The 17,373-nt window shown below is 43.6% G+C and overlaps 1 protein-coding gene across 1 annotated transcript in view; it reads left to right on the top strand.

Moving 5' to 3' along the window:
- Positions 1 to 1,181: 1,181 nt before the first annotated feature.
- EMC2 (ER membrane protein complex subunit 2) overlaps positions 1,182 to 17,373 on the top strand; it is a 188,750-nt gene continuing 172,558 nt past the window's right edge. The window contains exon 1 of the mRNA XM_078686879.1: positions 1,182 to 1,317. Within this exon, the coding sequence (XP_078543005.1) occupies positions 1,278 to 1,317 (40 nt within the window). The 5' untranslated portion in view covers positions 1,182 to 1,277. The remainder of the gene's footprint in view (positions 1,318 to 17,373) is intronic.

The following is a 17,373-nucleotide window of genomic DNA, read 5'->3' as shown; positions in this document are numbered from 1 at the left end:
TTTAGACAAAGCCATAGTATTATTTTATGTCTTTGCTAAACATCATTTCACACAGTTATTTTGAGTTTTCATTAATATTTGTTTTAGAAAAAGGGTAAAGTGTTGTAGTATATTCATTATGTAAAACATTAATAATTCATTATTTTTTTAAGGTTTTATATAGCGCGAACAAGACTCTTGCGAGTATCAGAGCGCTTTACAAGTAATAAGTAGAATGCAAGATATAATATACAGAGATCTGTGTGAGTATGTTATACATGGAACATAATCAAAAGAAAACGGTACTAAGTTAGCGCAAAAAACCCCACAAAAGGACGAATATGAAGCGCAGGAACACATCAAATAATAACATACGGAAAATAGTCATAGAGTTCACGTGAATTTAGCCATGAGGATCGCTTTCACTTCTCTTTTGAAGGAAGCAGTAGAAAGGATCATTCTTGTTTCCTTGGGCAAAGCGTTCCATATCCTCGGTGCCATACCGAAAAGGATCGGTTATAAGTTTTTTTCTAGTAGTGATTTATGTTTTACATGCCAATATCATTGCATATTCTGGAACGGAATGAGAGCCACAGAAGCCTTTCCAGCAATGTTGAGAGTTGCCATTTGCTCCTGAGCGCTGCCAGTTCCTCTTCAGTCGTGGGTGTATCCTGATTCAAGATAAAAAAGAATCTTACCCGACTATACGACCCTGGCCTCATGCATCCAGCATGGGCATACAGCCATTTTCTCCAGTGTTATGTATCGCACATCCTGTGGTGTCATTCATGGAAAGGTTCTATCATATAATTTCTCTTGAATTCACTGCCATGCTAACTAGCCTAGAACGTGAAAAATCATAAACCTTCTTTTCTTAGAAATAGTCAAGTGAGAGATTGGTGCAATATCTACCGTTTTGCTGTCGCTGTGAAAAGAACAATGCTCGCACAGAAGTCAGCATCTAAAATGAATACCTTTATTTTTCTGGATTCGGGAGGATGTGCCTAGTGTGCGCGGTTCGAGCGAGCGCTGCAGACAGTAGACTGCAGATCGTCGGTGCTTGGTTTTTCCATTATTGACAATTACATTAACGGGTGAGTGTCAGTCTACGCGTAAAAAAAGCGTCTGGCAGGCAAAGTCTCTGTTCCAGACCGTAGACGTCCTGTCACGCCGCTGACACTGCTGTCAAAGTCCCGTTCGAACTACTATCACTACATGCAACTGAATAGACCCTGTTACGTCAACGCGTTCGTACGTTCATTCGTCATCACGCACTGCGCTCTGCAAGCCTTGGAAAGATGGCGAAGGTTTCAGACATGTACGATGTGACATGGGAAGGTAAATATAAGGGCTTGGGGTCCAGAACCGTATATGTCACTTGCACGGGCAGGAGGCAGAACTCGCTGAGATGGTGGAGAGGCAGGCGAAACTTGTTCATTTCTGACGAGGTTCCCCCTGTACGGCGCCATGGGACTTTAATCGCTGACACTCCTGTGGTCTGCATTTCTAGTGTTCGCTGTGCCGCTGCAATTCAGTGTCTGCACCGTGGACCGTACTACCCCTTAGGGATTCCATATCACACCATCTCGTATGGACAGCACGTTCCTAATTCCCGACTTTCCTTTTGTTAATAAATATTTTCCGTCATATTAGTTTGACGTGTTTAAAGACTATAGCTGTCAAAACGCTCTGAATGATAGACAAGCCCCAGAAATGACGCCTAGCTGACACTGTTATCCAGCAACCTGCCTCTTAAATTTTTTTCTATCTCCGACGACCTTTCTCTTCATCAACCCCCCTTCTCCCCACTATATGTATGTATATATTACGACTTGTATACCGACTGTGAAAAGTAGCTCGCGATATAAATGAGAGGGTACCACCAGTCATACCCACCGCCTGCCTCCCCCAGTTTAAACGGTCCTCCCTTGCAGTTGTCTGCTCGCATTGCCCCGTCGGCCCCCTTGCCTGCTATCCCCTTTAGTCCACTGCCCTCTTTAATCAGTTACTGATTTGCCTCTCTGTCTGATCAGCCTGCTCGTGTCCACATTTGCCGTGCCCTCAGTACAGAATCATAGCCAGACAGAACCCCTTCATGTCAATTTGTACACTTAACATAACCTTCAAATGCAGTCTTAGCACCTGCACTCTCTCTTTACAGCTTTAAGCGTTATAAAGGTTTAGAACGTGACGGCATTTTATTGCACAGGAGCTGTAGTTCCCTACATGAGCATAGGGTAGAAGTGTTGTACAGTGATTGTATCATTAAGGAGAGTTGAAGCTTGTAATTCTGTTTTGGATCAAGGGATGAGATGGACAAGAAGTCTTTGTTTTCTGCAGGCTAGATGTTTAATTCGCAGCATGTTTCTGTCAGTTGTTTATTCTATTAAACTGTCACTATTGTGGTGGTAAATGATAATCCTTGGTGTTCGTGGTGTTTACGAAGCTGCAGGTCTGACAGCAAGCATATTATTGAAACCTGGTGATATTTATTGTTTAGTTTACATTTTAAAGAAGCTGTTGTTCTTTGTATGTGCACTCTAACATTAGCTTGTTTTAGTATATAGACAAGGGGTTCCATGTAGGAATTTAAGTTGGTGGGTGAAAGAATTAACCCGTTGGAGACCCCTTGATATACAAGTGCTGGATTGAAGGAATGATTTAGTTGTATTAGTTGAGACGGATGCTGGATATATGAGGCTAACCACTGTAAGTACTGGACACCCAACACATATGTGTTGCTTTACAGTACTTAGTAGTGTTTTGTGGTTGACCCTGTCAAAGGCCACTGAGAGGTCAAGGAGAATTAGAAGGCAAGAGTTTACTGTATCTAGTGCCCAGAGAATGCCATTAGCTACATTTAGGAGGACTGTTTCCATTTCCACTTTTCTGAAACCTGATAGGAGAGAGTCAAGATGGTTGTGATGAACATTAAAAATAAAAAAACTAGAAATTCACTGGAAAAAACAAAGGTTAAAGTAACATTATAGTTGGGTGAGGATTGTGGTGACAATATAACGTGTTAAACTGAAATAAAAATACTGAACTGACCATTTCATTAACTATAGCTCATGCCCTACGTTAACTATAGCTAGTGCCCTAGCCTTGTAGTGCTAAGTACCCCATTTATTACATCACTCATAACATCTTCTATGACATCATTGATAATATCAACACAACATTTGAAATAACACCATTGATGAGAAGTCTGTGCTTGACAGGGGCTTGAGTTATCGTTACCTTAGTGCAGGAGTTTCTTAACCCTCACAGAATATAGCATTGCAACTCATTACAGATCTGTATGGCTCTGGGTCTCTTGCACATGTGCACCTTTTACCAAATTGAATATAAGCTTTGCGATTACACACAGATTAGAAAGAACATCCATACACGGTTTGTATATCCTCATTTTAAATTAAGTGTGACACATTCCATCCTAGTCAGATCCATATTAACTCTCACCGCCAAGTTTTCACTCAAATTCAGTGCGTATTCATTTGCCATCGAGGCACTTGAAGAAGTGCACACCAAAAACTGGCAGACACCTTTTCAGTCTGGATTTCAGGGTTGGAGGTTGTGGAGTTAAACAATATAAAAGAGGCTTTAAAGTAGGGAAATGCTTGTGCACCATTTTGAAAATGCATACAATATAAAAAGTCTTGAAATACAAAAACGCGTGCTATAAAATGTGAATGAATGGAAATAAATATCTGTCAAGACAAACTTTTTTTATAGCAAATTAATTTCTCTTCATTTTGTGTGTATTTTGCAGACAACTTTTATGTCTGTGCTAAACTCTTAATCAGAGTCACCTCAATCAATCAAGTGGTACTTATAAAGTGCGACTAATCCCCCAAAAGGGTACCCAGGTGCTCTGCTGCAGGTATCAGTCGAAAAGTCCGGTCTTGAGAGCCTTCGTGAATTGAGTCAACAAGGGTGAGGTGAGGTGGAGGGGTAGGGTGTTCCTAGACTTGACGGGGAGGTGGGAGAAGGAGCGACCTCTGGTGCCACAGTCGAGGGTGCATGCTATCTGTGCGTTAGCGAGGTGAGCTAAGTCAAGGTTACTGGGAGGACAGTGGAAATTCAGGTGACACTTCATGCATGCGGGTCCTAGGTCGTGGAGGGCTTTGTAGGAATGGGTCTGAAGCTTTAACTGCCATCTTTTCTGGATGGGTACCCAGGTGTTGAGTGATGTGGGTCTTCCTGGCAGGTTGAGAATCAGTCAGGCTGCTATGTACTGGATCGTCTGGAGTCTTTTCATGAATTCTGTGGTGGTGCCTGCATAGATTGGTTTGCCATAGTCCAGCTGGCTGGTGACGTGGGCCTGCGTCACAGTGGGCCTGTGTCACAGTTTTCCTGGTGCTGATGGGGAGCCAATTAAAGACTACGCAGAGTTTGTGGAAGTAGGCTGAGGGAACAGCGTTTACCTGACATTTCATGGAGAGTTCACTGTCTAGGATGTTGCCGAGGTCGCGGGCGTGGTGTTTTGGAGTGAGGGTGGGTCCCAGTTCCGATGGCCACCAGGGATTATTCCAGAGGAAGGTGTGTCTGCTGAAGACCAGAACACCTGTTAAATTTCATCCCATATGTACATGGTCATCCTGACGAGATATTTTATTTCTTAACTCTTGCTCCCACTTCCTTCCTGAGGTCAGATCATCCTTTCGCTTTTCATGTCTCGCCTGAGCCAGTGCGCATGCGCTGCTCTGCAAGGCTTCTAGTAAGGACTTAAAACTCGGAGCACACGCTCATGTGTGTGCTTTTTTTGGGTGCTCACACGCTTTTGGCCTGTGCGTGCTTCTTTCTAAGAAAGACAGCACGCATTTGGCTAAAGGCAGGTGCATGTCCCTCCTCTCTCTCCTGGCCTAGGGAGCTTGGGAGCCAGCAGCGCTGCCAGGTGCCAGCTGGATACCTCGCATTCCTTGCAGTGCGTGCACACCGTGCTTGTTTATTTATAACACAAATAGTTTATAGCCAAACATCTCCTAAACAGAACCATGTTGTTAGTGTTAAATAAGCAACTATCTCAAATTCATGTTTTCCACACCAAGGTTACAGAGAAATTATCTTTTGTTGCCCTCGCAGTGTTTTCCGCAAACATCCTGCGAGCAACAGTAAACAAACATTGGAACCTCATCCGCTTTCTCTACTGAAAGGGTTTGTGGTACAAAATATTTTCTCCACAGATAATTTTCAAAGAGCAGAAGCCGGTTTGTCCCCTACTTTCAGAAGCAGTCACTGATGTTTGATACATTTGGGTTACACGTGAGTGTTGCTTAGAATCTGCCACAGTCACAGAACCCCCGGGCGGGGTACTCTTGGAATCCTCTGAGAAGTCCTAAAAAAGTCAGGCATGGGAGGGGATATCTTGCTTTTCCATGATCTCCTGTGAACCCCCCCTTGGAGGGGGGAGGTGCCCTTGACGTGAAGTTCAGTCTCTGTGATTGGATGGTGATGACAGCTGTTCAGCCTAGGATGATGTCTCTGGGTGGTTCACTTCCTCTGCCCCCCCTATTCAGGGATCAAAGGTATGGTGGTTGAAAGAAGTGATTCTCCCTTTACCGTGTTATATAGGGTCGACATGTTTCTGCTTCTGTGTCCCCGAAGGGTACGTAGCATTCTGCAGGACCAAAGGGGAGGTTACTACCTAAAGGTCCACCTTCTGACACCTAGTGTCAGAGTGTATGGACCTGCCTCTAGAGTGCGAGGGGGCTGTGATTACAATTACCCCTCCTGGTGTAGTACCCTAGTAAGTGACTCTGTAGAAAAGGAAACAAAACAAAGATACACACCAACGTGTGAGTATGTACAAAACTGGTACATTATACCATCGATTTAGCGTCATACCTATTGCACGCGTGGTTTGGTCTTTATGAGACACGTACACGTGTATCCTTGCAACCAAAAGAAAGATTGTTTAAGGACCTTACCCTATAGTCTAACCTACTTGCTTCATGGGAGGGCAGAGGTGGAAGGACCTACTTTGACTTTCTGAAACCAAGAGACATAACGCAGCCATATGGGGTGAAAGGTTTTAGATCCCAACTTTAAAAACTGTTTGTTACAAAAAAGGACATCCACAAAGGCAGAGATCCAAGTACTGGGGGGTCCCATTAAAAGTGGACCACCCACACACTCATTCATCATCATGCACACCCTTACTGTCTTGCTTCAGTGCTTCCAGTCGCATTCCCTGAGGTGTCCTCTCGGTCTCCCCGTCGATGGGAACTGAAGGGGAACCCAGGGCTATAGATACTCTAGTCAAGTGGTTAGTTGGTTTGGTAAAAAGCATTAAGTAGAGGCAACAGGTGTGTTTTCTGTGTCCTCCACGTATGTGCCTGGCCGCCTGGGGGTGGGCGTGTCCAAGCGGGAGTGTATTCATTTGCCTGTGGACGAATAAAGGAAAAGAGGCTCAATTCCGTGCATGCGCGTAGTAATGTTGGTGCTTTGAAGCTTTTGGTAGCAGTATTAAATGCGGATTCAAAATGACTCTTCGGGAAAACCTACCTGTGGGACAATTCCTTAGAATCCGAAGGAATTGTTCTGAGCTTAACACTTTCCAAGCATAGGCAGAACAACTGGAGAGTAAATTCCTTGAGATGAATTATCAAAATAAAATGGTCAGACGAGCAAAAAAGAGGACGAGGAACAACGGCAAGGATGCGCTCCCGGAAACAACACCAAAGGAACAGGGTAACCGCATAGTTTGTGTAACAACATACACACCCGTGTCTAACAAAATCCAAAACATCGTCAGAAAGAAATGGTCAATTCTAAACAGCAGAAGCCGGAAATGGGAGCCCCCCCCCTTTTCGCTTACAAACGCAGCAGGAACCTCAGGGACAACTTGGTTCACTCTAAAACAACTATAGAACCTATTGACACACAGATGACCCTATCGAGCCAACCTAAACCAATGGGTCACTACCCTTGTGGGAATTGCGAATGCTGCCAACTAACTACCACAAAAGAGGCCGATATTGGCACGGGCAACCCCTGGAAGCTTAAAAACTTCAGCAACTGCAACACGCAATGCATGGTTTACCTTATATCCTCCCCATGCAACGTGAAATATGTCGGCATGACCACTAGGAAGGTGAAGGGGCGGGTCAGTGAACACCGCAGTACGATCCAGTGCAGGAAAACAAATACAAAACTCACAAAACATTTTAGTGACAAAGGTCACAGCGACCAGGACCTCAAGTGGGTTGTTCTAGAGGTTATAAACAGACAGAGAGCCAACACCACCAGATAGCTACACCTCAGAGAACAACAATGGGTCTACAGACTTAGCAGCTGGGAAACAGGCCTGAATGACGTAATCCCATGGCTACAACTTGCAAACTGAACGATACAGCGTCATACCAAAGATAGCTGTGCGGTCCGCACACCCCTCCTACCCTGCCAGCACTGGAGGAGAGGCTCATGCCTTCAAACTACTGAGACCAACTTAGGCCTTAGCTGAGTATTCTATGTAAATTTACATTATTACCGAACAGGAGTCTAGCTTGAGTGAGTATAGAAAAAAACAGGGTACAACACTGATGTACTTGAGATACCCAATAAACTGTTTTTATCAGTAAGCACCACCATCCCTCTCACAAGAATCTAGATATGTGAATGCCATCCTTTGATCATAGTTCATAATGGGGTGTTTATTTAATTTCCAGATACAGTAGTACAAAACACATTGCGCAATGAGTGGTCTTTGGGAATTTGCATTATGACCGCACAGGGGCCTAGCCTTAGTGAGTATAAACTAAAACAGGGTTCAAGACTGATATATCGGTAATAGCCGATAAACTGCTCAAAACAGTGCACATGAACCAAAAGATGTGAATTCCTCCCTTTGTTCACCGTTCACAATGAGGCACTTAACCAATTTCCTGGCACAGCGGCATAAATCACACTGCGCACTGTTACCGGCAACTATGCCATCCTGCGAACATCATTTCATTTGGAGCATATTCCTATGCCCTGGCACAGTGGTTTTAAACGCACTGCGCATGCGTAGCTTCAAGCGTGTTGGGAATCCGCACTCCACTCACACCACCAGCGGACTATGACCCATTTTGAATCCGCATTTAATACTGCTACCAAAAGTTTCAAAGCACCAACATGCATGCCTTGAATTGAGCCCCTTTTCCTTTATGCGTCCACAGTCAAATGAATACACTCCCGCTTGGGAACGCCCACCCCAGGCGGCCAGGCACATACGAGGAGGACACAGGAAACACACCTGTTCTCTCCACTTAACGCTTGTTACCAAACCAATTAACCACTTGACTAGAGTATATATACCCCTGGGTTCCCCTTCAATTCCCATCGACGAGGAGACCGAGAGGGCGCCTCAGGGAAAGTGGCTGGAAGCACTGAAGCAAGACAGTAAGGGTGTGCATGATGATGAATGATGAGTGTGTGGGTGGTCCACATTTAATGGGATCCCACAGTACTTTGATCTCTGCCTTTGTGGATGTCCTTTTTTGTAACAAACAGTTTTTAAAGTTGGGATCTAAATCCTTTCACCCCATATGGCTGTGTTATGTCTCTTGGTTTCAGAAAGTCAAAGTAGGTCCTTCCACCTCTGCCCTCCTATGGAGCAAGTAGTTTGGACTATAGGGTAAGGTCCTTAAACAATCTTTCTTTTTGGTTGCAAGGATACACGTGTAAGTGTCGCGTGTCTCATAAAGACCAAACCACACGCGCAATAGGTATGACGCTGCATGGATGGTATAATGTACTAGTTCTGTACATACTCGCACGTTGGTGTGTATGTTTGTTTTGTTTCCTTCTCTACAGTCACTTACTAGGGTACTACACCGGTAGGGGTAATTGTAATCACAGCCCCCTCGCACTCTAGAGGCAGGTCCATACACTCTGACACTAGGTGTCAGAAGGTGGACCTTTAGGTAGTAACCTCCCCTTTGGTCCTGAAGAATGCTACGTACCCTTCGGGGACACAGAAGCAGAAACATGTAGACCCTATATCACACCGTGAAGGGAGAATAACGTGCCATACCACCGATCACTTCTTTTAACCACCATACCATTGATCCCTGAATAAACTTTAGGTATGGACAAGGATAATGGTTTTTAATACACTTTTTCACACTCCTCATGGCCATCACTTAGATTTAGAAGTGCATCCCTGTTTCCAGGTGTATGCCCGCCCTCTATCAAACCAAGTTTTTAGAGGGCAAGGACAGCCGGTGATGAAGCATGACACCGAGCGGTGTGTGAGGCCAGTCCGTAACTTTTTATGAGATGCTCCCAATGGTAGTGCATCTCCCCTCACTCTGTAGATACCTTTAGGAACACACTTTAGGGGCAGCCGTCTTTTTGGATTCGCTACCACAGGATGGCCTTATGTCCACAGCACACTGGGATTGTGAGGGTTTGTTGTCAATATGTTTGTCATTAAAGGGTTACTTTATTGCTGTCTGTCTGCTCAAGGCTCGTAGGCCGATTGACGCAGGTGAGGTCAGCTCTGGTATTATTACACCAACTGCCTGCCCAGGAATTCATTCATTTATTCATTCATTCACTGGTTTATGTATTTATTTGTAGGGGAGTTTTTTTTCAACCTACAGTTAAAGTACAGGGCCTGTACCTGGTTCATAAGACACAATATAGTTCTTGGTGGCCACATTTCCCTTGTACAAGCCTCACAGCTGGCTTTGAATTTCCTGCACTGGGTTTGGGGGGAGAGGGGATTCATGGCACCACTGTTGTTACCCTCACCGGGTGATCTTTATGAGCCTTATTTGAACCCCTATGGAATTCGCCTACAGTGCCACTACACCAGCAGTGATGCTGGTGGAAGTCTCTAGGGCCACTGAAAAAATTACACTACTCCCACCAGCGAGTCTAGTCTGTGGGAGGTTAGATATAAAATGTGTAAATCTACGCTCATAGGTTTACACATAGAATTAGGCGTAGAATTTTGTATTTCTGTTCCAGGTGTACACTTGTGAAGCTCCGAGAGTAGCATCCTACTAGCATGAGTACTAGTGCATTCGTAATTGTATGTAGTGTACTATTATAAGTGTAATCGCTTAACCAAAGTACTTGCTCACTTTTTTTCTCTTCTTTTTCTTCTCCAAAGGGAGTGTGTATTTCCTTGTGGAAAAGCCACTTCTCCTAAATAACTGACCAATTCTGGTGAAGTATTCATTGCTTGTTGCCACCTTGGGAACAGATTTAGGCCTGTCTTCCTGTCCTCGTCCTTCACATGAGTAAATCCCTGGTTTCTTCCAGAGTAAGACTAGTCCAAGGAAACGTGTAAAGGCTCAGAAATTCGCAAGTAGGTAGATGTATTCACATTTTTGGGGATATTCCTTTCCAGCAACTTGAAACCTCTACACATTAGAGCATAATTACTTTCTAGTAATATTACAGAACACTGGTGTAATAACACTTGTGAGCAGATGAACCGATGAGTGTAAATTTGCGTTTGTTAGTACAGAACTTGCACACAGCACCAATAGCTTTTTTTGTGTGTAAGTTAAATTTGCACGCTAAATTGGCTTTGGGAATGGGGCCCTTTAGTGCCAAGAATCTCCTTGGTATACATATGTGCAATGTGGTTTTAAAAATCCTGCACGTAACTCTCAAGTAATTTTCACTCCTGTCTGTTTATTTTGTAAATGTAGTTGCCATAAATATGTGATGAAATTACTCGCAATGTTGCCGCATGAAAAAACATAGTTTCCACAGGCGCTAAACTGTAAATACGAGAGGGCACAATTGTCTATACTATAAACACCAGGATTAAAGGCTGAACAGATGTTTCAATCAAAGGGGGAGCAGATGTATCACGATGCATAGCTGTCCTTTCTGGTTGCACCCAAATCTGTGGGTGCAATAAGCGCTGCGAGGCCCCAGGGAAGCGCTGCGAGGCCCCAGGGAAGCGCTGCGAGGCCCCAGGGCAGTTATGCGCTATACAAATGCAATTTTTCATTTCATTTCATTTCATCTGTGCAGAGGACTCCATAAACTCCTGCGCTGTCTTCCCTGCCGGATCCATTTGTCACAGACACACCTCACCGGTGACGCAGTGCTCCAAGCTGAAGGAGCCTGTATAGGACATTCTCTTGTGTCACATGCATCAGTGTAAGTCATTATCTCAAACACTGATCGCTTTACTACATGGCCTGGGGATGGAAGCGATGCCGGCTCTGTCAGGACCATGACTTTATTAGACCCTTTGGTGGCACTTGACACCAGTGCTGCCCCCTCCTGGTCTCGAGCCTAGGGGTATCAAGGTTCCATCCCTAGGCTGGTTTAAACACATCTTGGAGGAGGAAACATACAAGCTAACAGCACCCCCTAAGTTGTGGGCCCGTAGAAATTCAGATTCAAGGTACCGGGAGGAGGAAACTTGCTGCCATTTCTCTGACTAAATCATTTGATATAAGGTTATTATTACACAACGTAATGTAATGTAATGTATGTATACTTGTAAAGCGCACTGTTACCTCGTTACGTGGTGTCCTGGCGCTGTATACCGCTGGGGAACCCGTCCTGGCTTTCCCTGTGAGAGGGCACCCCAGGGTGAAGCCAGGCATCCCCGGCGTTGCTGGGGCCATTGTGGAGATTATGCAAGCTATTGCCCAGAGTTGCAGAGTGGGACCCATGGTTAGCGTAGGTACCTAAGCGAGAATTATCGAGTCCGCGGACATTGACCCAAGACCCTGCCGCGTCGGGAATTGAACCCTGGTCCCGGGCCGACCTCTGCTTCAGGGTCTGCCGCTCCTAACCAGTGAGCCACACTTCTCCAACTTGACCCAGGGCAATATTGTGCTTCGCGGGACCTGATGTTAACCTTTATTAGGGTGACAGGAAGCGGTAGAAGGATACATGGCTCTGAATCTCTGGTTTGATGCAAGTATTTGCAGAAGCTTGAAAGCACGATTGATGATTATTTGCTTTCAAGATAAAATGTTCATAAAAAAATGAAAGCAGGAAAAAAAACATTTAGCTAAACTACTGTAAAGTTTCAGGTACCATTTTTTTGCAGCATCATTTAGTAACATGTGTTGATGCATGCTAGTATTTCCCCAAAATATTCATAACGGAAAAACAGTGTAACCTGTTTCAATAAGATTAGGGGAAACAAAAATAAACAAGCATTTGCAAAGCTAATAGGTCTGAAATTGGTGGTCAGCTTTTTAGTTTTGTCAATGTGTGACTTGTTTTGACATGGGTTTTGTAAACCCTTATTGATGTGGGAGTGGCTGGGCCTTCACCATTATAACACAATTGCAATAGCAAAAATTGATTTTGGTCTCAAAAAGCACACTCTGCCACAGTAGTTACTGGCACTGAACAAAAGTACTTTGTGTGCCAATATGCTCCTTGTGAAAGAGCAGAATGCTGTCCCTCACAGTGAAGTAGCCGATACAGAGAGAGAGAGAGAGACGGAATTTTAATAAGTGCAAAAGGTCATGGCCAAAGCCAGACTAAATTAGGGCTCAATTATTAAAGAAAGTCTCAAAAGTGCTCCCATGGTATATGTCCATGCATTAAGTGTAGCTCTACGGCTTTCGTGAATTCCCAAGAACTTACAGAAGTAGGGCAAGAAATAGTACTCCTAGAAAATATTTGTGAACTGCATTTTAGCAAGAGCAAATATGCATGTGTAGATTGACTCATGCAAAAATCTGAGTGTTTACAAGTTCACTTTCCCTTCAAACACTTTTTTCCCCAACTCTGGAAGAAGGTTTACGTCTGCCTTTGTCAGAAGTAAATTTGCAACATTTCTCAATATGGGAAAAGATTAGAGAAGAATTGTTGGAAACCCTTAAGCATGCAAGTTAGTAGGTTTGCACAGACTAAAAAGGCCCTTCTAACCCTGGAATTATGGCTTACCACTACCTTCAGCCCCAGTATGTAGATCTGCGGAAATGTGGCAACATAAGGGGATTGCAACTTTCAAACACTACCATGGTATGAGCCATGCCATAATCAGAGAGGCTATAACCGAGCTCTTATATGCTGAGATTGCTGCCAAAACTTGTTGCCACACTACATAGCAACAAAGGGACAAGTGGATTTTGTTACAGGACAAGTAGATTTATGAAGCAACCTGCCCCATCAACAAGTAGATATTTTATTAAATTCCACACCCCTGTATAAGGTCCCATAGGCGAGACCTACTGGCTATGCCAATGCTTGTTATTGTGAGTACACGCCTCACAAAGATTGCATGTGCTACTGTTGTTTTCTGACTCTGGTTCTATCTGTCGTGGTTCTTCAGTGTTGCTGTTCAAATGTGTCACTTTTGTCCTTGTTCTATGTCTCCTGTTGTTACTGCCAATGTAGTTGTTCGTAAACCTAATACTTCCACATAAATTATAGATCCAGTCTTGCTGTTAGTGTTTTATTGTAAGAAATATTCTCTAAATTACATCACTGTTACTTTTCAGTGTCATTGTAACAAATTGCATGTATTGCGTTGTTTCATTTGCAAGAAGCCAGCGATAGCCTTTGGTACTATATTGGCACTTTAGGCTTGTGCATCTCATTCTCGGGATATCTAGTAGCAGCCTGTGTACAACAGGCTTGTGCTGTTCACTGCCTTACATTAGGCCTGACCGTGTAGCTGTCAACAAGAGCTCTTGCCACAGCTTTTCTCAAATATTCTTAAAATGAGCTTCAGTAGGGCAAACCTCTGATCTCAAGCGTTCCACCTCGTATGAAGTGCTCCATTCATAATATATGAGGAGCATTTTTTGTAGCTTGTGGCAACTATCTGGTGAGAGCCAAAGGCATGTGGAATAGAAGACTCCTCTCTCAAAGCAATGTGTCCTGCATTGTAAGCAAATGCTTACTTAAAGTATAATCTAAAAATGGTATACTGCCTCTATTATATAGTTTCTGTTCTTCTTAAAGTCTTGAAGCAAATCGTTATTTGCTGTGGAAAAAACACTACATCAAAATATACTTTCTTTATCCAGTGTTTACATACTTTTCTGTATGCTCTTTATTATTACTTTCTCAGGCTTCTGCTTAATTACAGAGATTGCACAGGTCGTTTTTCAAATTGTGAGCATGCCCTCTCCAAAATTCTATGTGCTATTGTGGTTCTTCTGTTGAATGCCTGTACTGTTAGGGTTTTTTAGTGTTGCTGATTGTATATGCCACTGTAGTTCCATGTCGTTTGTATCTGCAATTGCGTATTACTTTAATGTCTCTCATTGTATGTGCCATAATGGGCTGTCTTCTCTGGCGATGGTTACATAAGCCATTTTGGGCCTCCTTCAGTGTCTGTCGTAGTTCTGTGATGCTGGTTGTATGTGCCTTTGCAGTCCTTAAATATAGTACTTTTATAGAAACAAGGAATTGAGTCTTGCTTTTACAAGTACTGCCTCATTTATGAAATTTGCTCAAAATCCTACAACAGCTTCTTTTCAGTGCCATTCTAATAGTGTAGTTTAGTTTGAAACCTTTCTTTTGACCATAAATCTAGCCATAAAAGTGTGGAAAATAAAATACATCACATTACAGAAGAAAAGTACATCCCATAGCAAATAAAAAGTACATCACAAAATTAAAAACTGCAAATGGCCTTGATCAACTTATAGTGCATACCTCATGGACTTCTAGACAAGAAAATACAATCTGAATGTTAGCAGCAATTCATAAATAGAGGTCACCCCACCTGATAGACACCTGACCAGATAAAGTGAAAATGGCAATTCACTGTGAAAAAAAATAGGTGCCCTCTGTGCTTGATAGCTAGTCTAATACTGAAAGAATAAAACCAAATTAAAACAGCATTGAGTACCTACTATTGTTAGCTTTTCTTATAAAAGAGAATATGTTGACTTCAGTTCGTTGGGGACCCAGAGTTTGAAGATACATCAAGGCTGACAGAGAAGTTAGAATGCCCTGTTTTGGGAAGTAAATACATTTTGCTAAAATCCTGATAAAATTTACAAAAAACCATGAAATGTAGCAAACTTTGGGGTGAAACTTCATCGCATGGGCATGTCACAATACTGGGCACATCATACTGTCCCAAAGGGAAACTCGGGTGCCATTTCGCAAAACCTAGGCAGAACCGCGTAAGTTACATTCTCTACCAATAATAGTCTATCCCCCCAGATACAGTGCCCTACACAAAGTGATTTGTAGGACAGTGTGCTCTCTGACAGCAATTCTGGACTACTTGTTCACTTCTCTATGGTTATGTCTATTTGTTTTAAACAGGGATTTTCCTTGAGCCATGTCTTGCTTGGACAAAGTTTCATGATTATGGAAAAGCTGCAATGCCCCCAATCCAACGATACAGACTTCACATAGTAAATCCAGGGGGCATTCAGCCCTCTATCACACGACAAGCAGTCTTGGGCTATTTTCCTGTTGAAGTCTGCCTGCTGGTTAGTCCATATTGAGCACCACAACAACACTGGGGAAAGATTAATGGAGTTCTTTGCATTTTGCCCCCCTAGCTCCTGGTGTGAAATGAAGATGGGACAAGTAGGTGGAACACACTGGAGTATACTCTGTTTTGCACCCCCTAGAGTGACTTAGGATTGCTATAACCCCATATGCCAATAAGGGGACCACAGTTTTTTTCCGATGCGTCTGGCCGGGTTGAAAACATACTCGCCAATCCTGAAAATTTAACCCGTACCGCAGAGATGCAAGGTCCCCAATTCCCCATGCGAGTCAAAAGCGATGCCCAGATAGGAGAAATCCTGAGTAGGAGTCACGGAATGGCCTTGCGACTTGATACCCCGCATCTTAGTTTGCTTTAAGTTACATGTCATTATAAAGGTTTTGGAACAATTAGTGGCCAAGCCCAAGGAACTCATAAAGGAAATAAATTCATGTTGGGGGTTCTAGACAGTAAAACTGTGTCATGCGAGTTTTGTAATACGGGGACCTTTTTGCCACCTATAGAGGGGACATTAGAGACTTTAGCAGACAAGGCAGTACCTGTGCCATTTGTATAATGCAGGAACAGCAGGGGGGCTAAAACGTACCCCATGGCTTACCCCAAGCCCTATCTTGAATCCCTCTGTCATCTCTCCTGAGGGGCCAAACCAGACTGAGACACAGAGGGCAAAGTGGAGGGCTCTCAAAAACAGAACAAGTTCGCCATTGATCACCATATGAATACGTTTATCCCAAAGCTTGGACCTCACTACACTGTCGAAGGCACTGGGCAAATTAATGAAAGTCCAACAAACGGAACCCTGCTTGGTGATGGCATATTTCCTTATCAGCAGGTACAGGTTTAAACATTGCTCCATTGTGCTTAGCCCCTCACGGAATCTGTACTGTGCCTCCCACTGGATACCAGTTTCCCCATTCCAGTCTAAAAGCATTCTACCCACCAACTATACAACAGAATCCAATAGCGCATCCCTTGGTTTAGCGTGTAAGGCCTCATGCAGACACTTTGAGGACTTTCCGCACGCCTTTTCGACCATTTAGATCCATCTGGCCTTGGTCTGTTGGGTTTCATCAGCAGACTACTCACCAGTAGACCTAATTCTACAAAGTGGGTAGACACTTCGTGAAAACATTCAGGTGACTTGAGACAGACGAGCGGCCATATCCACATTTCTCTAAACCAAGCACTGCCCTTGCGTCTTGGTTTTTAGGGATTGTGAGGTCAGAATTATCGGGCCTCCTTGGGATACATAATTACAGACACTGGGTTATGGTCCCTATGGGGGTCTTTCATCAATTTAGACGCTTGTGACCCAAAACACAAAGCTCCTGGTTTACAAAAATGTAGTCTATCATAGAGGAGCACCCACCCCCCTCAAATGTTACTTTGGTTGGGCACAGAGGATCATATACTTTGGTGACATTCTGGAGTTTAAACAGTTTGTAAAGTTGGTAAAGAACCTGGCCCACCCCTCATCTCTAGATATACTGTCACTCCCCATAGTAAGGCTATCAAACAGTCTGTGGGTTCTGCACTTGGGTGGGCCCTAGTTTTACATTGAAATCACCCCTTATGATAATATTGAAGCCATTGCGCAAAAACTCTAAATGTTCCTCAAGACCTGATAACATCTTACAAAGTTATTTAAGGTTGGCAATATGGGCTGAGTCAAAATAGCCATTATAGAAATTAATTAGCACAATACTCATTCCATTTCGCCAAGTAGATAAAAAGGCTTGTATTAAGAGACTTTCAGAAGGGTTTAGTATGACGGTACAATCCACAGTGACTTGAACCAAGATGTTAAGCCTGCCTTGGCCCTTGCTGCAGCAGAGCAAGCTGCGGGTTACAAGTACAAATAATAACCCTCCCAAAAATGTCCTTAGTGACCCAAGTCTCCTGAAATAGGGTAATGTAATGCTTGCACAAATAGAGCTCCCAATCTTCATAGACCAATTTGGTGGCTAGGCCAACAACATTCCAAAAAA

This window comes from Lissotriton helveticus, chromosome 4_1 (assembly GCF_964261635.1).
Source record: "Lissotriton helveticus chromosome 4_1, aLisHel1.1, whole genome shotgun sequence".
Lineage (NCBI taxonomy): Eukaryota > Metazoa > Chordata > Amphibia > Caudata > Salamandridae > Lissotriton > Lissotriton helveticus.
This window is presented reverse-complemented; position numbering and strand designations above follow the sequence as displayed.